At 32.5% G+C, this 25,388-nt stretch overlaps 1 protein-coding gene across 1 annotated transcript in view; it reads left to right on the top strand.

The window, feature by feature from the left end:
• Positions 1–1,449: 1,449 nt before the first annotated feature.
• GABRG1 (gamma-aminobutyric acid type A receptor subunit gamma1) overlaps positions 1,450–25,388 on the top strand; it is a 63,296-nt gene continuing 39,357 nt past the window's right edge. Inside the window, exons 1-2 of the mRNA XM_019928234.2 lie at positions 1,450–1,600; positions 18,264–18,412. Of these exons, the coding sequence (XP_019783793.1) occupies positions 1,497–1,600; positions 18,264–18,412 (253 nt within the window). The 5' untranslated portion in view covers positions 1,450–1,496. The remainder of the gene's footprint in view (positions 1,601–18,263; positions 18,413–25,388) is intronic.

Below are 25,388 nucleotides of genomic sequence, written 5' to 3'. Positions count from 1 at the left end.
ACCTTGACTAACATACTTTGTGGAAGAGAATAATGCTTCCTAATTAACAAGTAGTAGAAGAAAAACAAGGAAGTCAATACCTATTTTCAGAGAAGACTAGAAAGATGGAGAATCAAAGAGAGGGGAGAAAAGCCCAGCACTGCACCATCTGTTATTCTGGGCAAGAGAATACCTGTAACCTTGTTACCTCCATCCAGTTCCTTTAAGTGATTTCAGACGGCAGGGTAGCAACAGCTACTCATGCACAAACACTGTTACTTCTACCTTGAACTATTTGCTGGGAGACAAATACTCTAAGGTAACTCGGTGGTTAATTGCAGTTCACCCCTGAATCTGGTCAATTCCAGGTGGTTGTGAGGTGATTAATGACAGCCAAAGACCCCAAACCCAGGGCTTCGGTGGGAAGCAGTGATTTAGGAGGGCATAGAGGCGGAAGATGGCTGGGCAGAGCAAACCTGTTTCCACCACCACCACTGTCTTAGCCTTTACAGTTTGTTCGAGCTGCCAGAGGCTTTCTAGTTGCCATGGCAACTGTTGGGCTCTGCTGCAAACTCAAAGCAGAGCCTCTGAAGTTAGGTACCAAACACTGGAGCTCAACAAACGCAAAGGGGAGAACAAGGATTACACATGTAATCGATCTCCAGCTCCTATGAATAAAATAACCTTTTTAAAATCGGATTTTTGTTTATGTCTTTGTAAAAGGAGATTATTCTTGTCTGGTATTGTTCATTAGTATCATCTTCTGGTGCCCGGAGAGAGGAGACTGCAAATCCTCTCTTATAAGGCAGCAGAGGGGGGTGGGTAGGAAACGTGATTACCAGGAATGCACCCAGCCCGCTCATTCATTCATTCAGTTATATATTTCAACATCTCCCGAGGACATATTTGTGCTGGGCCTCGTGCCAGGTGCTGGGTCTGCAAAGAGAAATGAGCCGCTCCCTCCCCCCCAACAAAATTAACAACAATAATTAACAAAAATTAGCAGAATCTTCGCGAGCCTTGGGAAAACCAATTAGGCACGGCAAACTCCCCACGGATCCCTCTTGGAAGACAGATTCAGAATCCAAACACGGGAGAGGAAACAGATCCCCGAAATAGAGTCAGGCAGGAGGGAAGGCTAGAGGGAAGAGGGAAGCCGTCTTTCCCTAGCGAGGGAAATCTGTCAGGGCCACTCAACTGCTTCTCTGAGGCTGCCAGAGAGAAGAGGTTTGTTTTTCTTTCAGAAAGACGGAGCCCTTTTCCCTACTGGGCTCGATTTCTAGTAGGGGAAGCCCCGCCTTTTGGGGCCGTTGATTGGCCCAACTTCTTTTCAGATAATTTATGCCAGCATCCTCTCGGTCTGATTGGCTCCCTTGCTCAATTCCGCTGGGAGTCGCATCCTACCTGGTTGGGAGGTGTACTGCCTTCCCACAGTCTCCCTTCTGTACTCACCAGGCTGCAGCTAAGGTGGGAGAAAAAGTCCTGGCTTGGAGAACTGAGCGGAAAAAGCGATCCCAATGGGTTCTTGGAAAACTCTTCTCTTCTGCCCTTTTCTTCTGTGGAGTCAAAGGAAAGGGTTGAGGTTGATGTTCCTGTTACTGACCCTGCATCTGGGAAACTGGTGAGTAAATTCAAGGACTCAAAACTATTCTTTGGTATCTACCCACTCCCCCCTCATTTCTCTTTTTTTTTTTTTTAAAAAAAAATCATTCTAGGTTAAATAATTTGCATTTCCCTGGGCACATGTGCAACATTTTACCATCAGTTTATTTTTTGATTAGATCTACTCTTTTTCTGATAGAATGAAATTAGCCTATGTGTGAAGCACGGAGATTAGCTCAGTTGAAGCAGAGTAGAAACTAGTAAAGATTCAGTTACTGGAAGTGGGGAGGGGAGTAGAAATGTTTTCGCTACTACATTTAGTCAATGAATGCCACTGATGAACTTTCTGGATGATTCTGCATTTTAAAGACAAAGTTATTTTAGAAACTTGTTACAGAGCATGGCATGTATGATGCTTTTTTATACAGTAATATTGCCTTTTCCCTTACCTTTTTACTATTCTAAAAAAAAAATCAAAGTTTTACATCAAGAAAGATCATAAATATGGCTAAAAATCCATCAGGGTTGAAGCTATGTTACATTTAAGTTAGAAATAACCATGTATATTTTACTGAGCCAGCTTTGAATCATTTTTTTTAACTTGGCTGTGTACAAGTAAATAAATATTGTAGGGTGATGTGATTGTCCTGTGTGTGTGTGTGTGTGTGTGTGTGTGTGTGTATGTGTGTGACAGAGAGGAAGAGAGAGAGGGAGTGCTTAGAACTCAAGAGTAAAATGCAATCACTATAGAGATGGAAAAATGCCTTTTTAAGTACTTGCATCACTGCTAAAATTTATTATTATGATGATTATTTTTAGCATATAGCTAGAGTGGATTTTTACCATTACTAACAGATAGAACAACTGTATTTTCTCTCCAAAAATAGAGAATAAAGTATGCTAAGTAATATTAGACTTGCCAGAATATGTTTGACACTCAATGTTTTTTAAATATTACAGTTTTAGTTTATTTACCCTTTTCCCTTAGAAACATAAATGTTCTGCATGAGCACGAACATACTACTTGATTAATTATTTCTTATATTTAAGTGCCTTGTAATGGTTTATTTCTTTTAATATATTATAAAATTATGGAAGATATTTTGGTAGGCCATGTATTAGTGCTCTCATGCATCTTCATAATATCGCAAATGAATCTGTGTTCTCATAAGTAAAAACAGACTAACCCAGTGATTTTCTGAAATAACAACCTGTAAGCTGATTTATCACTGTAAGTGCAAGTTTCTCTTGCAACCTAACAGACAAGCTGCTTACTAAAGGGCATACTGTCTACTTAAAGAGATGTTTGGTTTTAAATAATACATTTTCTTCTTGAGGATATTTACATTATGAGAATCATGATGGGTTTCGGACTCTCTTCAAGCTGCTCAGAATTAACAAGTTGTGTGGTATAGTGGACAGAGATGGGCTCTGGAAGTCTGGAGACATGATTCTATGTGTCAAGGGTCCTTAACCACTCTGAACACAGTTCCTTCATCTAGGAAATGAAGGGCAGTAGTAGATCATTTATGATTTCTTCAAGTTTTTGTATTCAATATTTCTAAGATTTGAACTGAAACATAAAATAACTCAATAGCTGCATCACTGGCTTTTTGTAGCAGTTTTCAAGAGGAAAATTCTAATTGGGAATGCTGTGTACTTTTGTTTTGGTCATATGTATGAGTGAGAGAGAGAGAGAGAGATGCGTTATGTAGCTAAAATAAATAAATCGTTTTATCGTAGTACTATAGAGAATATGGATTATTCTGGCCAGTGAAAATATACATATTAAAAAATAAAGCTGTATGTTGCTGTTGTAATTAACTCTTAGGGTCTCAGTTATGAGAGTGTATGTCTTCACTTTTCAAAGTAGCTACAGTTGTGATGAACTTTTTATCCTTTTAATATTTAGTTGAAGATAATTGATGTCAACATGTATAAACCATTTACATTCATAATTTCTTCTTCCTTTCTTCTTCTTTTGAGGGACCTTTCTAAAACTAATCACAGATGGTTCTATTTGTAAGAATTTTGATGTCTGATGCCAGTTTCTAATTTAAATTTTCAAAGTCACCTATTTTGGGGTTTACCGAATTGGAGGCTATTATTTTTTGTATCTAATCAAAGACAGTAGCTTGTTTACTCATTATTTTTCATCAAGAGCATAAAGGAGAGGCACTTTATTGATTTTTACATTGCTGAACTATGAAAACCAATCCTGTTGTTGTAATTAAAAGCTGTAGTCATGGTTCCTATGTTTCATTCTTTGTGAGGCTCTATGGCATCTTGGCAAGTTGGTTAAAATCTCTCAAGCTTGAGTTGACTTATTTGTAATGTTGAAAAAAATATAATTATAATCAGACTTTTGAAAAGAATTGAAAAAGTGCTTTGAGATTTTACATAATCTAAAATGTAATTTATGGTAAGCTTTGACTAAGAAGTTATACTTTGAGAGAGCTAAAGAGAGATTGTTTTAGAGATTGTTTCTAAAAACAATCTCATGAGTCAATAATCATACAATTTAGCAGTCAGTTGCCCAAATGACAATATTCAAGTATAATTACATTATAAAATATATTATTTTAAAATAATTTCAGTAATATATTTTGTGGAGATGGTAATGCATGGTTTTTCTTTAGGCATACAGAGCTTTGGCTTCGTTTTCTAATAAAATATAGATGCAAATGAGTACAAAATGACTAATGATGCTCCATGATAATTAAATATTCAAAGAAGAACTGAGAGACAAAATGATTTTGAAGTTAAAATGTAAATGCTATAATTGATAAATCCCCTGTGTATAGAGTCTTTTTGGTATACTCGTCTTCCTTTTTATCCTATTATATACTATGAGTCACATTTTTGGCTTATCAACAAAAGGAAATGTTTGATTTTTTCATCTTAAAAATGAAAGAGACAAATCTAGTATTTTATATTTATATATTTATATAAAGGTGATTAAAATTTGTCTAAGAAAATAATAATGAAGGTGGGGTCCCAAAGAAGAGGAGACAGGCAGGGCGAAAAACTGAAAAAAAGGGCTCTTGAGATATTGTCAAAATATGATGAAATGACTGCCACAGGCCTCAGGAGAATAATTCACATATATGCATGCTACCAACTGAGAATCCTAGACTCGACCATTAGATGTAAATTCTAGTTTCAGCCTCAGCACTTCCCACTAGGCTGAAATCAGGCAAATCTTTGAGGCAGAGACTCCTCGTTTGTGAAAAGTAGAACTGGCATCTACCTTTCCAGCTTGTTTCAAGACCAAGAGAGAAAATTTTTGCAAAGTACATGACAGTTAAAGTTTTAACTGAAAAGTCATAACAACAGATATTCTTGGAATCTCAGTAATTCTAGAATTTTTTATTCTAGTTAAATTTAAGTGCAGTAAACTCCTTGAATTGTTTGTGCATTATTAAATACCTTTTGGATTATGGGAGAGATCATTCAATGAATATTTATTGAATACCTGCTATGTGCTCTACACAGTGCAACTTGCTGGGTTTACAGTGGTGAATAAACTAGACATGAGAACTAACCATATGGATAGTGCTTGTGTCTAGTGTTCTACATGAGTACTACCATTATACACACTGCTGAGGCTGAGGTTTATGGTATTAATCAAAGGAAAACATCTTGTAGTCAAAATAAGGAAATATACCTTCACAACTCCAAAGATAAACAGGAGTCTAAATTTTTAAGGTTAGAGGGTACTGATAGAAAAGATCACAGTCAGGGAAAGAGAATTAGAACATCATGAGATTACTCATCTATAATACCAGAAAACCATGGAGGAAATGTCTCCAAAATTCTAAAGATAAATGTTCAACCTGGAAGGTTATACTTAGCCGAACTACCAATCAAAAATGAAGGGAAAATAAAGCCCAGATACTGTTATTCTCCCCATTTCACAGATGGAAAAACCAGGGCACAGCAATTTTTACAAACTCACTAAAGATCATCTTGCCGATAATGCTGAATCCAAGACTCAGATCCCATGTGCTCTATGCCCAGAGGCTGCATTTTTAATCACCTTTCCTCCAAGATTACAAATGCCATATAAATCAAAGCAATTAACATAACTGTGGATGAGGGGGTTGGAAAGTAAGGGAGGGAGGGATAAAAGGAAGAAAGGAAAGGAAATGAAAAAAAGGAAAGGAAAGGAAAGGAAAGGTGAAAGGAAGAGAGGAGAGGAGAGGAGAGGAGAGAAGAGGAGAGACAGTAAAATTGACACAAGCTGAGTAAGTTACAGTCCGCTGTGTATTTATCACATAATCTAGAATATTATGTGTAGTGCTGGATTAATTATTTTAGGAAAAACTTAAACGAACTGGAGTTCTTGATCTAGAAAAAACACCACTGGATAGAGAGTTAAAAGCAAGAATTTTGAATTCAGGTAAATTTTATTGAGGAATCATATATTCTTAAGGATGCTAGAGAAAATCATTGTTGAATTTATTATGTATAGATGTTACAGACAAACCATAAACAAGTAGTGAAAGCTATGTGAAGCCCGATTTTCATCAGTACAAAAGCACTCTAACAAAATAATGGATGTCTTGTCACTAAACTTCAAGCAGAAGCTTGTTAGAGTTCTTGTACTCTGTGAGAGCCAGATGAAATTTATGTTTTTTTCTACTTTTAAATATCTCAGAATCTAATTCTATCTGTACTAAAATGGTTTAACCAACTGAAGGCCCATGTTTCAGGAAATAGTCTTAGCTATTAATTCATTCAATAAACAGTTATTAAGCATTAGCATTCATTCAACAAATATTTACTCAGTGCCTACCATGTATTAAGCAGGGAACTGGAGACACAGTGGAAAGCAAGACATAATCTTTGCGCTAGTAGTGTTTGTATAGTGTATATAGGACATATATGTGATAGTATACGTGCTGGACAAAGAAGGCAGAGCCCCTGACCCCAGTGAACTTAAACTCTAGTAGTTAATGTTGAGATGGTCTATCAATATAAACAAGTAAAGACAATAAAATGCTATAAAAGCTACTTGCAATTCTAGATGAGCTATAGTGGGGACACTAAGGAGATTGGCATCAATTGTAACTCTGGGAAAAGACTGAATGCCCTTAGCTGTCATAGGCATAAGTTCAGGTCAGTGTTAGTGAAAAATATACATAGGAAGATAACACTAATATTCTGTGGCCAGAGGTATGGTCTCATGCTTTGGTGGGCCTTTTGAAAACTATATTCCTAAGATATCCTTTACTTTGGTCATCTAACATATGACATTAAGATAGCAACGTCCTATTAAAACCTATATAACTTAGTTTAGTAGTAAATTTTTGAACTGTAGGCATTCTCTCCTTACAAATACGAGTCATTTAGAGATTTAACATTTCTCCCTATTTTTAGACAAATATATTGAGTGACAAATATTTTGAGTAACACAGTGGTAGAGACTGTGATAAATATTAGGGATATAGAAAGGAAGTTAACATAGACCCTGCACTCCAACCTGTAGGTAGATGAGCATATCAGAAGATCTATGATTAGAATATAGTAGGTTAAATATGAAAATTTTAATATTGTTGTGATCAGGGTGTGATGTGGTTCTCCACATAGATGTAGGGCTGCTAGAATCAAGGGTTCTGGAAAACAAGTTAATCTTTGGGTAGATTGCTAGGACCATGACTTGTGGTTGCAGAATTTGTGATCCGTTTCAATATAGGCAGGTCATTTACCTCTCAGTCGGCCTAGATGTGTACCACTATTAGAATAATTTTCCAACACATGCAGTAGAGTGTTTCCAGCAGGGATTACTTTTCTACTAAATAGCCACATTGAGTAGAACAATGTAGCCCTATTGGTTGGATTAAATTTAAGTTTTAATCAGACATCTGTGTTCTACAATTTGTTACTCTGTGCAGGTGTCTTATGAGTGTATATTTCTTTCTGTCATTTCCTTAGTACAATTCTTTCTGAAAAACCTGCAAATTATCATAACTGGAGTTGACTAGAAAGAGTGTTTTGTTGCTTCTGTTCTACTCATTTGTATTCTCTCCCTTTTGAAGTGAAAGTTCTGAGAGGATACTTATGTCAATGAAACTATTTTACCTCTCATTTTATGGTCCCAAGACTTAGGGAGAAGGTATATCTTTTTGCATTCAAAAGAATGACTCCCATTTCTTTCTTCCATTTAATTTTAAGATCTTTTCATATCGTTTATAATTTAATAAGCCTCAATATTATGCCTTAATTTTGCAAAAATTTTAGCAGCCTGATAGAATTTATCTGATGCATAAGTGCATCAAAGGCTTAGAGAATGTGAATGTCATGAAGTGTTATATGTTTCTAAGTCTAATTTATGTTCCGTTATGTTGTATGAATATAAAGTGGAACAATGGAAAATTTGGTGTTCAGTTTAATATACTTTCAATCCAGCGGTAATTTTTTAATGGACTGTGAAGAAAATTATGGTTTCTTTCCCTTCCTCCAAAAAATATTCACATGGAACCAGTCTCAAAAGAACATTTATAATCTCTGTGTATTCATCATCCCCCTAAAGACTATTCTTTGGAAGCACGATTCCCAATTTTCTAAACTCTGTTTTAACAAAATAGCATTGGCCTACCAAACAAAGCAAATAAAAAAATCCCAAAACTGGAAAAATATATTGTTTTATTATTAGTACTAGTTGTTATCTTAAGGATCAATCACTAAACTATGAGCAAAGATGTTACAAAAAATAATCTGCTATATTTTATATGTTTTTGTTTTCTTTCTAAAAATACGTCACTATACTAATTTTTAAAAATCAATTCTGATATCAATCTGTCGCTTTTCTCATTAACTAATATAACCCTACACTCCTGTATCTTATCTAACCAGATCAAACTATGTTCTACTAGATTTAGGAATTGGCCATACCCCTTTTGAAACTAACAGTGAAGCTCTCTGTGCCCAAAGTAATCTCTATTGCCTTTAATTTCCTAACATTAGTGTAATTTTAAAGATGCTATGTATTCTACCTTACCAAGGAAACTACATAAAAATCACAGTGGATGAAGATGTCATGTTTTATTTTTTCTCTGAGACTAATATTCCACATCTCAAATTGTAGAATCATTAATATATAATCCAATTTCTGTTCTATTCTGTGGACATAAAATATTTTAAATTTTTTACCACAAATAGTTTAGACCTTATTTTTCTTTACTTGTTTCCTTAAACAAACAATTTAAGCAATCTCTAAGTGATATAAATATATGTTGTTGAAATATATGGGAAAACCAAAAATTTTTTCCCTAATGTCATAATCGTTTTGATCATATAATGTGAATAATAATGGAATAACACTTAGTCCATTCTACTCCTCAAAATTACTTAGCAATTTGGAGCCTATACTTCCAGGTTTTTCCATAAGTTTAAACAAATATGTGTATACACATTTGTATGTACATTTTTTATACAAATGAAATCTAACAGTTGTTTTTGTCACACAGCTAGTATCAAAGATATTTTTGTAGGTTTGTACACATACTTAGTTGTACCTCCTTTTTAATGATAATATGGTATTCTATATTAAGGAAGTATCATAATTTGTTAAATTATTCCATTACAGATTCTCTTTTTTGTTGTTTATTATGAATATTGTTACTGTGTATATATATATATATATATATATATATATATATACACATATGTACATGCTTTTAGTTTCAATATTTCATCAATGTTGCCAAATTACTCAATTTATTCTATTAGAGCAATTTATTCTATTAATGGTTATAAAAATGCCATTTATCTATATTATCAGTGGTACTGAATGTAATGAATCTTTTAATATTTTGCCAATGTGATGGCTAAAATTTGTCACATTTTAAAGTTATTCTCCCTTGCTACCAGTAAATGTTAGCACAGTTTGTTATTTTTATTAGTCTTTTTTTCCCTCTGAAATTTCTGTATACCAGTTATGTTGTAAATATCTTTGTCTCAATCTATCCTTTGTCTCCAGTCTTTGTCTAAACTGTCTTATGTCCTCCATGAGTTATTTTTCCTTTTTTTTTTGTCATTTTTTTTTTTCCTTTCCTGGTTTGGTTACATGTTGCATAGAAAGACCTCCTCATCTCAAAAGTTAAAAAACATTTTCAATATTTTCTTTAATAGTTTTATACTTTATTATATTTTGATCTCTAATATATCTGCAATTTATTGTCTAAGTAGTAATCTAATTTATTTTTTCTAAATGGCTTGATAAACCTTTCAATCCAAGTTACTGAATAATTCATCCTTTCATTTCTAAACTGACTAGTCACGTTTATTGTATACTGAATTTCTAGACACTTGGGATCTGAATTTGAAGGTTTGATTTTGTTTTCACTGATTTCTTTATGTGTTATCACAATATGGTTTTGATTACAGTAACTTTATTTTGTTTTCTTTTTATTCTGGCAAATTTCATCTAACAATCTATTTTTCAATAATTTCTTGTAATTCTTATATTGATTCTTCTACTTAATTACAGTATAATGATTTTAATCTGTTATATAGGAACTGTGGATTTTAATTAAAACTTTATTAAATTTATAAACTAATTTGAGAATTATGTATTAATAATATTGTTTTATAGCCAAAATATTTATTTGCCTTTATTTTGTTCTATTCTTATATTCTTCAATTGGTGTTTTAGTTTCTTCACATAAGACAGATCTTCCCTGCTATATTTTTTGTAATTGTTTTATAGATTGTATTATCATTGTGAAAGAAATCAGTTTTTTTTTAAGTTTATGATGGATGAATACTAGAATCAGAAAGCTACTGCTACTATGTTTTAAAATTTATATTAGGTTAACTACAATCAATTCTCTGATTAAGACCAATAATTACAGTTTTCAGTTGTTTATTTTCTTTATTCACTGTAATTCACTTGTAAACAGCAAGATGATTTCTAATATTCGGTCCATTTATTCATTTACTTAGTGAATTTTTTTTTAATTTTATACCTACTATATGTCAGGCTAAGTGCCAATGGTAACACATTGAAAACCTTAACCCTGGCTTTCAAGGAGCTTACAGAGGGTCATAAATAAATAAAGTAAATAGCTAATTAAGATGCAGTGTGATCAATTTTATGGTAAAGTTAAGCACTGGACAAACTGGAACACACTTATTTAATGTTCTAGGCATGCTTCCCTTCCCCCTCCTCAAATTTTCAAAGCATTCCTCTCTGTGCCTCAAGTGATGGGTCCTAAATTCTTTTGTGTTAAGAGGATAATCACAGAATTGAGTGGACTATCACTTCACCTCTCTAAAACTCTGAAAGTTCAAATCTGTAACTCTATTATCTATCATCTTTTACTTATTTCGCTTCCCTACCAACTTTTATGAGCAATAAAAATGATTCAGCATTACTACCCTAAAAAGAGCTTTGTACAAAAGAATTAAGCAGGTAGAATATAAAGGCAAAAAGAAAATAAGAATTAAAGTTTTTAAATTTTATTTTCTTTGACTTTCAGATCTAAATTCAGTGCCTATACATACTCTTTAAAAGTTAGCTCCTGTAGGCTTTGACATTAAAATATAGTCTACTCAGAAACATTAGAAGAGGTATGTTTCTTCCCTGGAACTTGTCACTTGACTTATAGAAATGTATCTGATGTTCATAAACAAACACTAATTTGTCATGAGCAACAGATCACAGGTGAGGACTTGTTTGGAACTTCATCTGCACTTTTTTAAAAAAAATAACCCATTTTATTTATCCATTCCACTACTGATGCATATTTGGATCTTTTTTCTGAATTGATGGTACATCCACTAATGCTTCTCTGAATATTGTGGAACAAGCATTTTGGTGAACATACTATGCATCTGTGTTGAGTATGTACCTGGGAGTATAATTATTGGGTCATAGAGTGTGTGCACATCCATCTTTAGGGGATAACACCAAGGAGTTTTCTAAGTGGTTTTAACAGTTTGCCCTCACAGTCCTGTACAAGAGTTCCAGTTGTTCCACAACCTCATCAACACTTGGTGTTGTCAAGGTTTTTTATTTTAACCATTGTGGTTTATGTATAGTGGTATCTCATGTTTTTAATTTACATTTTCCTCATGAGTAATGATGTGGAGTGTCTGTTCATGTACTCATTCCCATTTGGTTATCTTTGTTTGTGAAATGCCTAATCAAATCTCTGCCCATTTTTTTTTTCCTGATGGATCATCCATCTTTTTCTAAATAATTTATGGGAGTTTGTTACAATCTTAGAGATGAGTCTTTTTTTTTAAGTTTTGCTATATGATTTAATATTATTTATTGCCTTGTCCTAAACAGCTTGAAATTCAATTTTGTAATCATAGCCTCAGCAATATGTATCGTATTTTTTTTACATCTTTATTGGAGTATAATTGCTTTACAATGTTGTGTTAGTTTCTACTGTATAACAAAGTAAATCAGCTATACGTATACATATATCCCCATATCGCCTCCCTCTTGCGTCTCCCTTCCATGCTCCCTATCCCACCCCTCTATGTGGTCACAAAGCACCGAGCTGATCTCCCTGTGCTATATAGCTGCTTCCCACTAGCTATCTATTTTACATTTGGTAGTGTATATATGTCCATGCCACTCTCTCACTTTGTCTCAGGTTACCCTTCCCCCTCCCAGTGTTCTCAAGTCATTCTCTACATTTGCATCTTTATTCCCATCTTGCCCCTAGTTTCTTCAGAACCATTTTTTTTTTTTTAGGTTCCATATACATGTGTTAGCATACGGTATTTGTTTTTCTCTTTCTGACTTACTTCACTGTGTATGACAGACTCTAGGTCCATCCACCTCACTACAAATAACTCAATTTCATTCCTTTTTATGGCTGAGTAATATTCCATTTTATATATATATATATATATATATGCCACATCTTCTTTATCCATTCATCTGTTGATGGACACCTAGGTTGCTTCCATGTCCTGGCTATTGTAAATAGTGCTGTAATGAACATTGTGGTACATGACTCTTTGAATTATGGTTTTCTCAGGGTATATGCCCAGTAGTGGGATTGCTGGGTCATATGGTATTTCTATTTGTAGTTTTTTAAGGAACCTTCATACTGTTCTCCATAGTGGCTGTACCAATTCACATTCCCATCAGCAGTGCAAGAGTGTTCCCTTTTCTCCACACCCTCTCCAGCATTTATTGTTTCTAGATTTTTTGATGATGCCCATTCTGACTGGTATGAGATGATATCTCACTGTAGTTTTGATTTGCATTTATCTAATGATTAATGATGTTGAGCATCCTTTCATGTGTTTGTTGGCAATCTGTATATCTTCTTTGGAGAAATGTCTATTTAGGTCTTCTGCCCATTTTTGGATTGGGTTGTTTGTTTTCTTGATATTGAGCTGCATGGGCTGCTTGTATATTTTGGAGATTAGTCCTTTGTCAGTTGCTTCATTTGCAAATATTTTCTCCCATTCTGAGGGTTGTCTTTTCATCTTGTTTATGGTTTCCTTTGCTGTCATCTGCACTGTCTTACTAGGTAATGGAAGAGTCTTCCCTAGGTGTCACAACAAGGGCATTTGCATTGCAGTAAACTTTATATGAACTATATCCAGGGTGACTTTACAATTTATCATCCAAATTAGGCCATTTTGTGAGTGAAAGAGGTTACTATTAATATTGTAATTATTCTAGGACAACAGGTGTAAATCAAGATTGTCCTGGGAAAATCTTGATGAATATTTACCCTATGTATGAAAAATAGTTTATATTGATTGATTGACTTGTTATAGACATATATATATATATTTTCTAGCTGTAAAGATGAATTCTCCTCATGATTATATGGCTTAGCATGCCTTGTCTTCACTTAACCTATCTCTCAGTTATCATTAGTTTAAAACTTTTGCTTGTCATATTCAGAAGAGTAATACAATCATTAAAGTACTCTTTTACATACAATAATTTACTATGTAATCAGATGGATTTGTCAAAGTATTAAACTAAGTTAGTAAGACCAAAAAAAACAACACTGATACAGGTGACTCAGAAATTTTCTTTAGTAACAAGTTACAAGTGTCAATTAAAGAATATGAGAAGCAAAAGCCTCAGAGAAACAGATGCCAAGTTGGGATTGGACATGTAAGAGATTTTTGAGAGAAATGCCCGTGCAGGGTAAACGAGAGGAAGTGGAAGTAAGCAGAGAGAGCCTTCAGATAATAACGGAGGTCTGATCCCTGTGCAAGTATAAGGCAAAGAGGATGTTTGGGTTAAAAGAGTCTCAGACTAGAGAGCCCTACTAAACAGGCTTTGGCCAGGCCAGCAGGATTCATCCAACACAAGTTGCCCTTTAGAGGAGGCCCTAGTCTTGCAGGAACGGGTATGTACTACCATTGCCACAATGTTCATTTATTGCCTGAAAGCAGCCCAGGGAAGCTTGGATGTGGTACAGATGCAGTGCTCGTCCAGAGGGCTGGCGCCTGGGCTGTCAGTCAACCATGTTCCTACCCCAGGAGAATCGAGTGGCAACTTTTTAAGGCTGCCAATTTCATTTTCTTGGCAGAGTGTAAAGCTCTACTTGTCTCTATAAAAACCTCTACTTAATTACTTATTTTTTATGATTAGAAATTTATTTCTGGGCACTATCTGGTGTATAGGAAGAAGCAGTTCATTCTTAGGTAGGCATTAATGTCACATCAACTCCTTTTCATATAGTTATATTACAAAATTATGCAGAAAAATTGTAGTATACTATTAATATACAGAACAAAATTAAATTTTGTATAGCTCCACTAGCATAGAATACTTAGTGTATTCATTATACTGCTTTCCAGTTAAATCTTTAGCCATTTTATACCTAGGTTTTGATCAAGGCAAATTATTATATGTTACTTTGCATATAACATTAAATTATGAAAATAATTTAATATTTTTACAGACTTTTCATAATCACCAATTGAATGGATGCATCAATCACACCATATGGACATATAATACTTTACTTAAACCTGCTCTTTTGTTTAAAATTTGTGCTACTATAGATAACACTGTGATAAGCATCTTTGTATATGATGGTTTTTTGTATCATCTGAATAGTTTTCTCCTTCATTAGAAAATAAGATCATATAGATCAAGAATAAAATTTTACTTATCTTTTTGTTTTCAGCAATTAGCATATTTTGTAATACATGGTATTTCCTCTATAAATGAATTAAAGCATTGGACTGAAGACTGAGCACACACTTTAGAAAGTCTTTTTCATCAGAGAGAGTGTGTGTGTGATTCCTTGAAATTATTATTCTAACTTCTCAGAACTCAAAGGCAGAGACTAAGCATTCTACCCATGCACAACCCAAATGCACTTGCTAACTACTTACCATAAATATTGTTGTGTTCTTATAAATTAGAAAACTCAAAATCTAACTACCCTGGATTGTTAAACAAAGATAAAGTAAGATACCATGGAAACTTCAAAGAGAAAAGGAGTCTTCAAGCTAAATCAATCTTGTTTCAAATCCTGGCTCTATTATTTAATAGTGTGGGTCCAGCGAATTCTATAAATCTATTTTTTTCTAATTTGTAAAACAGGAATAGTAATGTTTATTTCACGGGATTACTCTGGATTAAATGACATACCTTAATATGGAAGAAACCTAGCACTCAGTTCATGAAACATGGTAGGAACTTACTCAACAGCTGATAAGAACAATAAAAACATCAATCATCAAAATAAACATTTAGTAAAATTATATACTAAGGAGTATATTTATTTCCAATAATGATAAAATTATACTCATTCAAATTATTTAAGAGAAGTGCTTGCAAATGTCTACAAATTCCCATAATATTATCTACAAAGATAATACTTGTTTCCTCCAAATGAATGTTCATTCAACATAGGTAAATGTTACAAAACTTCCAGTCTATGAATGATAGTGAAACATCAGATATGCTATATGAACTATCTTTAAAATTATAAGTGATTTTTAGTCACCAAAATAATACCAGTGTGAAATTAAGGTAGTTAATGAATATTCTGAAGGTAATTCAGAAAGTGTGGAGGAAAAATGAAGAAAATTAACTATAATGAAATTTCTTTTCTGCTTTGACAAAAATGAGGAAAGTTAGTTTATGATGTCATTGACGTCAATTTTTATATTACCTCTGAGATAGCTGGGAAAAGGGGGATATAAGTCAGTATAAGCATGTGCTTCCTGGATTACCAAGATGTTACTACCCTAAAACACAGGAAAAACATATTTTTTCTGGGAACTTCCATTTGACTACAGTTATATTTCAAAGAAAAATCAAGTTCTTATACGTGCAGTGGTCTGCATCTATCCATCAGATGTTTTATTTTATAAAACTGGGATTTAAAGCTAGATGGATGCCCTAAATTTTGGTTGTTGACAATATCTCAGAAGTTCTAATTAGATAAAATTTTCCTGGAAGACACATGAGCAGGATTCTTAATATTTCAGTACTTTTAAAGCTTTAGTTTATAAATGAATGTATGTATGTACATATGTATATATTTTATTGAGAGAAAATAAGAAATTATTTAAAGGAAATCATACAACTGTATTTCAGTAGTATATATTTTTGAAGTTAAATACAGCAAAACAATTAATATAAATGAGCACTTCATTAAAAATCTGTTAAATAAATGTACTCCAGGAGTTCACATAGGGATAAAATTTGTATACTGTGGTAATAAGCTAAAATCTCTGTGGCTTACAATACTAAATGTTTATTTCTCGCTCAGGCTACATGTCCATTGTAGGTCAACTGTGGCTATGTTCATGTTGCCTTCATCCTGAAAGTGAAGTCATGGAGTAGTGGCCTCTGCCTGAGTATGGCTGGTCTTCTGGCAGAAGGACAGAGATATGGTGAACCATGCACTGACAATAAATCTGCTTGGTAGTGATGTATGTTACATGTATTCCATTAACCAAAGCAAATTGCAGGGCCAAACCTGAGTTTAATGGGACAGGGATGCATTGCAGAAAGGAGTATTTCAGGTCACATGACCAAGTTAGAAGTCAGTGGAATGAAAAGAATAATTCTCTGACATGAAGAAGAGGAAAAATATTGGGAAGAATAATGTACTCCATTATCCGTTAACTCTCCGTTAATAACTATCAATACAATTATTGTAAAGATAAAATGAGGTACAAATACTTACAGGTTAAGTTTTAATTTACAATGTTAATTTATACTCTTTAAAAGGATAAAGAGAGTGGATGTTAACTAAACTTACTGTGGTAATCATTTTACTATATATACATAGATCAAATCATTATGTTGTACACCTTAAACATATTCAATGTTATATGTCAATTATATCTCAATAAAACTGAAAAATAATTTAAAAGGATAAAGGGGGTAAAGGCTGCATTAGCTAAGATGTTTAGGTTCACAGCAAAAGAGATTTGAATGAATAGTGTAGAAATATCAACTAAGGCTGTTAAGATAAACTTGAATATCTACTGTGGGAGGGAAGCTCATCTCTCAAATATATGTAAATAAATAATATAGATTTACCTGATTTTACCAGTATAAAAGTTTATATATACTTTTTCAGTGGAGGACTAATATTTACTAAAGTTGGGTGTAAGTCTAGGTTGATCTCACTCAAATGAAGGTGGGGTTACTTACGGGTAATAAACAAAGTAGTTTGTTACTTTTGGTGAATTATAGATGAATATCTATGTTACTATACGTTTCTACCACAATTCATAAGTAAGCTGAAACTTTATGCTTGTTAAACACACAGGCATAGCAGGAAGCATTAGCTATAGGACCAGGGTTTGAGTCTCAGTTTTGAAAATAAATGAGTTTGTGCTTTGGTTGATTCCCTACTGACTTGTTTCCTCATTCACAAAATAAAGGCAGTGGGTTATTGGATCCCTAAAGTCTATCTTCTAGTCCTAAAATGTGATAATCATGCTTTCCATATATATATACACACATATATATGGAAAGCATGATTATCTATATATGTGTATATATATAGACATGTATATATATACATATGTGTATATATATAATATGTATATATATGTATACGTGATTATATATATATGTATATATATGGAGAGTGAGTCAACCACTCATGATTTGGTAAGACAATCTTTGACAGAGTTCTTGGAATAGATGTCTGGGGTCTCAGTTCTTCTGACTTAAAAGGAAGAAGCATAGGTGTGTTCAATACTTTTTCCTTTTTTCTTTGAATCCTTCTTCACTCATCTTTCCTTAAGTCTTCTTTTCTACACGTGCATTTTAAAATACATTTTACCAGACTAATGATTACAACTTTTCCTGCACTTATTTACCTTTGAATTTTTATTTTAGGGTGTGGTGGTATAGAGTCACTTACGTATGGTTGTGCAGATTGTGTACCGCACAAATCTAGGGCCACTCCTCACATTATCAGTGCATAATCTCTATGGCCTTAAATGACAGTTGTGGGAGTGGCAAAACTTTATTACATTAATATTATACGATATTTTCTTGCACTGGATTCTTCATTTTTGAGTATTATTAAAACAGGAGTTGATATGATGTAGGCCTTAGTCTTACTGAATGTAAAATATTTCGAATGCTTTTTTTCCCCTTATTATTCGCTTACACAATTAGAATAATCTTAAACTATTTTTAAAAATACACTACTTGGTTGAACTTTCTATTATACAATTTTTGTTTTTGAATTCTTTAGTGTTGATAAAGCAGATGATGAAGATGATGAGGATTTAACAGTGAACAAAACTTGGGTCTTGGCACCAAAGATTCATGAAGGAGATATAACACAAATTCTCAACTCCTTGCTTCAAGGCTATGACAATAAACTTCGCCCAGATATAGGAGGTAAGTTCGAGTAATCATTCTTGGATTTTGCTGACTGTGAAAGCCACATTTGCTGATGTTATTTTATCATATTTCATATTCCTTGAGTGTCCGATGTGTGTTAGAGACTGCGGGTTTGGCAATTATTATTTGGAATGGTACTGCTTTGAAAGCTTCACAGTTTGACGTGGGAAGAAAGACATCTAAACATTTTCGATGTAATTATTTTACAATTGCTACAACAGAGCAATTTTTGATAAAACTGCCTGAAAAACTAAGAGATATTTCATAAAAGGGAATATTTGAAAGGTATGTAGGAGTTCCAATTTTTTGCAATGCTGCACTGTTTTAGTTAATGTAGAATTATAAGCCTTGAGAGTATAATTAGTGTAGACAATCCAACATTGTTCTTCTTTGTCAAAATTGTTATTCTCAGTTCTGAGCATTTATGTATACACTTTACAAAATAAATAACCTCTAAGTTTCCCACTGCAACACTTTAAAACAAACAAACAAAATATAAGGCAGCGAGATTTTTATTGGGATTGCATTAAATCTATAATCAATATAGAGAAATTGAAATGTTTACCATACTGAATTTTTACTGTACCAAATTCATGATCATCATATATTCTTCCACATATGTTCAATTTTTTATTAATGTCTTCTGTAAAGAAGTGCTGAATATATTTTACTAGATTTAATTTTCTAATTTGAAGTTTTAATGTAAGTATAAATAGATTTAAAAAAATTTTACTTTCTAAGTTTTTATTAGCAGTGTATAGAAATATAATAGATATTTTGCTAATCTACTCTGTCCTCAGCAGCCTTGCTAAATTGATCAACTTTATGTATTGTTATATTAATATAGATTTTCTATAAACACAGAGAGTAATGACTATTACCAATAATGACTACTTTGCCAATAGTGTTTATTTTGCAAATAATGAGCATTCTAATTAATTTTCAAAATTATACTTTTTTCATGACCTATTGCACTAAGACTAGAATCAGTGTTGAATAGTCCTGGTTTGTTCCTGATATCAGGGAAACCAGTCTATATTTCACTATTAATTATGATGTTTGATGTAAGCTTCTTTTTTTTTAAGATGCTCCTTGTAGTTCCTTTATCTTCTTATTTTGCTAGGGTTCTTTTTACCTCCCTACTGGTTCAAATGACTTCTGTGCACCTACTGAAACAATCATATTGATCATATTTTGCCCTTTATTCTACTAATTTTTTTTTCTGTAACTAACTTTGGCTGATTTTTAAAACTTAAACAAAATTTGCATGTCTGTAATAAATGTTACTTAGTTGTGACATGGTAATATTTTTAAAATATCACTAGATTCAGTTTGATAATATTTAGTTTTGGAATTTTATATCTATGTTCATAAAGGGCATTAGCCAGTTATTTTATTTTCTGTAATGTCTTTTTCAGTTTTGGAGTCAATATTATGCTAGCATCTACAAATGAGTTATATTTCCCTCTCTTTTCATCTCTGAAAGAGTTACCTAAAATGAATTCTATTTCTCCCTTCAATATTTGGAAGAATTACTTGGTGAAGTCATGTTGGCCTAGAGTTTGTATTTTGGGAAAAAATTTTAGCAGTTCAATTACTTTATTAGTTTTGGTTAGTTTTCAAGGAGTTTAAATTTTAAAATTTACTTGAGTTAGATTGTTTCATAACATCTTTTACGATATTTTTAATGTTTTTAGGATCTGAGGGCTTTTCTCCTTCACCATTCCTGATATTAGTAATCTATTCTTTCATTTATGAATAAATCTTGAAGGGCTTTAAAGTTTTTTATTAGTTTGTCATAAAATCGAATTTTAGCTTTGTCAAATTTCTTTGTTGAAAATTTTCTTAAATTTTATTATTTTACACTATTTTGTTTATTATTAATCTATTTTCCATGATTTAATTTTCTGTTTTCCTAGATTATTTTAATTATTTTTTCAAAATAAAATTTAGGCTTAATAAAATATTATCTATCCATGAAATTCCCAGAAGTCTTTCAGCCATAATGTTAATATTTATATAATCATAGAACCATTATCTAAATTATTAAATTAATATTGATACAATACTATTAACTAATCTACAGACCTTATTCAAATTGTGGCAGATACCTCACTGATGTCCTTTTTTTCTGTTCAGAATCCCAACCAAGATCACACATTGCATTTTGTTCTCATGCCTCCATACTCTCCTCCAACCTGGTATAGTTTCTCAGTTTTTCTGTTTGTTTCATGAACATGATAATTTTAAAGTATACTGGCCAATGGAACACCCCTAAATTTGTCTGATATTTTCATTATTGGGCTGTGTTTATGCATTTTTGCCAAGAACACCACAAAAGTGATATTTTGTGCTTTCAGTGTATTGTGTTAGGAGGCATGTGATGTTTATATATCTTATTACTGGTGATGTAAACCACACTTTCATTAAGTGTGGTTTCTTCCACGTTTCTTCACCGTGAAGTTATTATCTTTCTTTTTGATTAATAAATATGTTGTGAGGAGATACTGCGCTGGGGAGAACTATGCAGATATTCTCAGCACACTTTTGTCCATTCCTCTGGTCTCTATCAATGATTCTTACCTGCAGGAGCATTACTGTGATGTTTGTCAAGTGGTAAGTCAATATTATCATCATTCCTTCTACACAAATTAATTGTAATTCTGCAGTAACTAGGATCTGTGACTTGTCCAATTGTTTATCTATTCACTTATTTATTTACTCAGTGTAGACCTCTAGATATATGTCTTATCTTATAGTTTATTATCCTTTACCATCGTTTATTTTATTGCTCAAAATGAAAATTTGACAACTGGTATGTCCTATAATTTTATTTCTCTGTTCTTTTATGTTTCTATCATTTTCTGAGCATATCCTTACTTTCTAGCACATAAAATTTTCCAGGCTTCCCTTGATCCAGCAATGGAATTCATCATTTCTCCAAGAACCCTGGTTCCTCTTTTTGTAGAATGGTATTTAGAAACCAAGATGTGAGCACCAGGTGTATTTCTTAATATTGGGTGTCATTGCTTCTTGACCTTCTCATTGGGCAGAAGGAGAAAATATATGTTCTACACACACATTCATAGGCATCTATATTTCTATGTCTATCCTTGTGTATATGTATTATAAACCAGAAGTCAATAGTGACAGCCCTGTTTCCAATCCAAAGACAATAGGGTTCATTCTAACCTTTCCCTTTTCCTTATCTGTAATTTCTTTTTCCATCAGGGAGACACCTGGCTCTCATTTACCCATAGTATATTTTATTATTTGTTCAATTCCAGTAAATACATAAAGTAATTCTATAATTTTAACATGTCTATAAAAATTAACTAGAATTATTAAAAATATTAAAAATATTCATATACAATTTTTTTGCCTTTATCTTTGCAGTATGTAATCAAAATACTGTTCCCAAAAGTAACTTAGGTTAGTTCTTTTCTTCCTTATCCCCATTCAATGTGGTTATGTTAACCATTTTATGACAGTTTCATTTCCACGTTACTGGTTATATTCCACTTTGAATGGAATTCATCTATGTTTACTTTTAGCATTTGTATGATTTTATTTCTTTTACTTAATTCCCTGATGCATTTGAATTTTATTTCTGTGTATGGTGTAAAGTATGAATCTAATTTTTATCTTTTTCAAATGGCTTTTCTGTTGACTCAGCATGATTTATTAAAAAGTCAATCTTTGCTTCCATTATTTGAGATGTCAACTTTATCATATATTACATTTCCTTATGTACTTTTGTGATTTCTGTCCTTTCTATTCCATTCTTTCATTTGTTTTTCTATTTATGTGCCACCACACTATATTAACAGTAGAGATTCAACAGTATTTTGAGACTAAAACATTTAGTATTAATATCTTATAAAGCTGGCCCCACCTCATATTTTCATTTTGTTTTGTTTTTCCTTTTCAGTTTTCCTGGCTATTGCGTGTCATTTAAAAAAAATAGGAGCTTTATTATCAATAAGTTTAGATACATTTAAAAAAGAGCTGTTGGTATTTTTATTGGGATTGCATTAAATTTGTAAATTAACTTTGGGAAAACTAACATCTTTATAACATTGAATCATCTAATATGGGAACATGGGCTGTCTTTCTAAATCTTCATGTTAATTTTGTATCTCTCTGGAATGTTTTAAGATTTACTCATAGATTTTTCATATTTCTTAAATTGAATCCTAAGTATTTAATTTTTTTCTCCTGTAAATATTTCCTCAACTCTAATGTCCTCTACCTGATTTCTGGTTTTGCATATCAATGTCATTAATTTATGAATGTTCATTTTATATCTTACTACCTTCCTGCTGCCTTACAGATTTTTTTTGTTAGTTTAAGCATCATTTGTTTTCAAAATATGCTATCATACCATATACAAAAAAGTATTTATTTTATTTACCAACTCATATGCAACTAATCGAATTATCTTGTCTAAAAGCATTATGTTGTTTCATTGTCTAACATGTCTAATATAATAATGAATAGTAGTGGAGATAATGGGTAATTTTGCCTCGTTTTAGTTCTTATGGAAATGACTCTAGTGTTTCTTCATATGAATATTCACATTAAGAACTTATCCCTTGATTTGCTTGATTTAGTTTTAAAATCAGGAATTGGTACTGAAATTTTTCAAAGACTTTTTCAACATTTCCGGAAATAATTTTGAGTTTTATCCTCTTTAAATCTATTAGTATGGTGTATAGTATTAATTGAAACAATTTGCATTCTGGACTAAAGCTTTCTTGGTCATGATATATTATAAACTTAATGAGGTATTGGATTCTGCTTGGTAATATATTATTTAGTATTTTGTATTGGTATTTATAAGTGATATTCATCTTTTATTTTTGAGTACTGTCTTCATTTGTTTTAGCCATCCTTTTACATTTGTTTCATGAAAAGGTATTTTCCTTCATTCTCAAAGGTCTAGCACTTTATCTGGGTGTTAGCATCATCTGACTTTTGGAAGTTTGATAGAATTCCATTATAAATTCATCCAGGTCTTGTGCTTTTTGGAAATAGTTAATCACTTTGATCACTTTGTTTTCCTATGAAATTTGGTCTGTTTGTGCTTTCTACTCATTTTTGATAATCTGTATTTGCCTAGGAAAACTATCTTTTTTATTTAGGTTTTCAAGTTTATTTGCAAAGAAGTCTTCAAAGTAATTTCTTAGGATTAAAAAAAAACCCTTTTTCTGTTTCAATGTTTAGTTCCCATTTGTTATTTCCTATTTTATATTTTGTATTATTACCCCCTTTTTTCTGATCAAGAAAATTAAGAGAAGTGGATTTTTTCAGAATTTCCATTATTAATGAATGAGCTCTACTGTTTTTCTATTAACTACCTTGTAATTTCTACTTTGTCTTTATTACAACCTTCATTATATTTTATTTTGTTTTGCTTTTTCTTTTGAGTTGGAAATTTAATTATTTATTTTCCCTCTTCAATTTTTGGTGTGTTACTATCTGTATTTCCCTTTTTCTCCTGTAGATTTTGCCTCATAAAGGTAAATGCATTGCTATTTGGTGTATAAATATTTTGTGTTATATCTTCATAATGACTCTCATGGCTTTAAACATTAAAAAGTTGTTGTTTTTATTGAGATGGTTAAATTGATGCCAATTACTTATCACAAGAAACAGAAATCTGTACTTCCATTTTACTCATCATATTTCACTATTATTATTTGACACTCTCTTTTCTTTCAATTAATGTCAACTCCCTGAAGGTAGAAAGCATCCTATCCCTCATTGCTAAAACAATGTCTGAAACATAAATTATGTTCACTTAATATTTACTGAGTGAACTTTTTTGAATAGAACCTAGAGTGTATAATCTTTTAATTTCATGTGTAAGTATTTTGACAGTTGTTCTACTTCATGAATTTAGCATTTTACCTAAATTATTTCAGATCGAGATTTGGACTTTCAAATGCTATATACATCTGTGACATCACATCGTTTAATAGATTAGACGAGACATGTCCTAAGTACCTTGATAATTATACCATGCATAGCAGCATTTGTATCTGTGCATCTCAGATTATACACAATGAATTAGTTAATTGTTCACATGATTTGTAGGCATTCCTTTCTGTCCAAAATTTGTGTTAACATCTTTCTTCTTCATAAATTATGAAAAAAAATTTAATCACTTTACTGAGGACTTATGAAATTAATAACAAATTAACATTAAAAGGCTTTGTAATTCTAGTAAAGCTTTAATTACTTTATGTTGAGTTTTCTTTTTTATTTCTTAACAACTTTTCAGGTAGAGTCTACAGCTTTTCAAACAATTTCAGTGATTTAAAGTTTGATCTAATCTAAAAAATTACTATCCCAATAGATTTAAAGCTATCCCTCTCCCAGGATAGATGATAGACATGTGCCACTAGACAGGGACTTGGGGTGAGAAGGGGAGGATCTGCTTTTTTATTCCATCTGTTTAATTGTTCTAAGTTTCTAGTGATGGGAACATGCAGGAGATATGAGGGGTTAACTGGGTGCAGTTTGAAACTTTTGTCTTCTTAGTTTTCATTTCTTTTTGGGTTAACACCAAATGGCCCCTGGTACACTTGGAGAGGCAAACATATAACTAGTGAGGGTAGGAGGGTAGGAATAGAATAGAAGTGCTTTATGTTGTTGTTCATAGGCGTTTTATACTGTTCAATTCCTTGACCTGGGGAATCTAGAGGCTTCTCTATATCTTCCACCTGCCTTAGTTCCTTTCATCAACAATCTAGTCTGGAGATATGTGCTGCTGTGGCCAAAAAACTGGTAAGATGCCTCTGGTCCAGTTATATTCCTTTGATGTGAATTGTACCCACAAGAAAATAAAATATCCTAGACATTCTAAAGAGTGGGTGTGCAGATACTCCATTGCTTCTCTTTCTTTAAATCTCCTATCCAACTTTCTTTTCCCCTGATCAGGTGTAGGAGTGGAAGCAGGTTGATCAGT

This window comes from Tursiops truncatus, chromosome 5, assembly GCF_011762595.2.
Source record: "Tursiops truncatus isolate mTurTru1 chromosome 5, mTurTru1.mat.Y, whole genome shotgun sequence".
Taxonomy (NCBI): domain Eukaryota; kingdom Metazoa; phylum Chordata; class Mammalia; order Artiodactyla; family Delphinidae; genus Tursiops; species Tursiops truncatus.
This window is presented reverse-complemented; position numbering and strand designations above follow the sequence as displayed.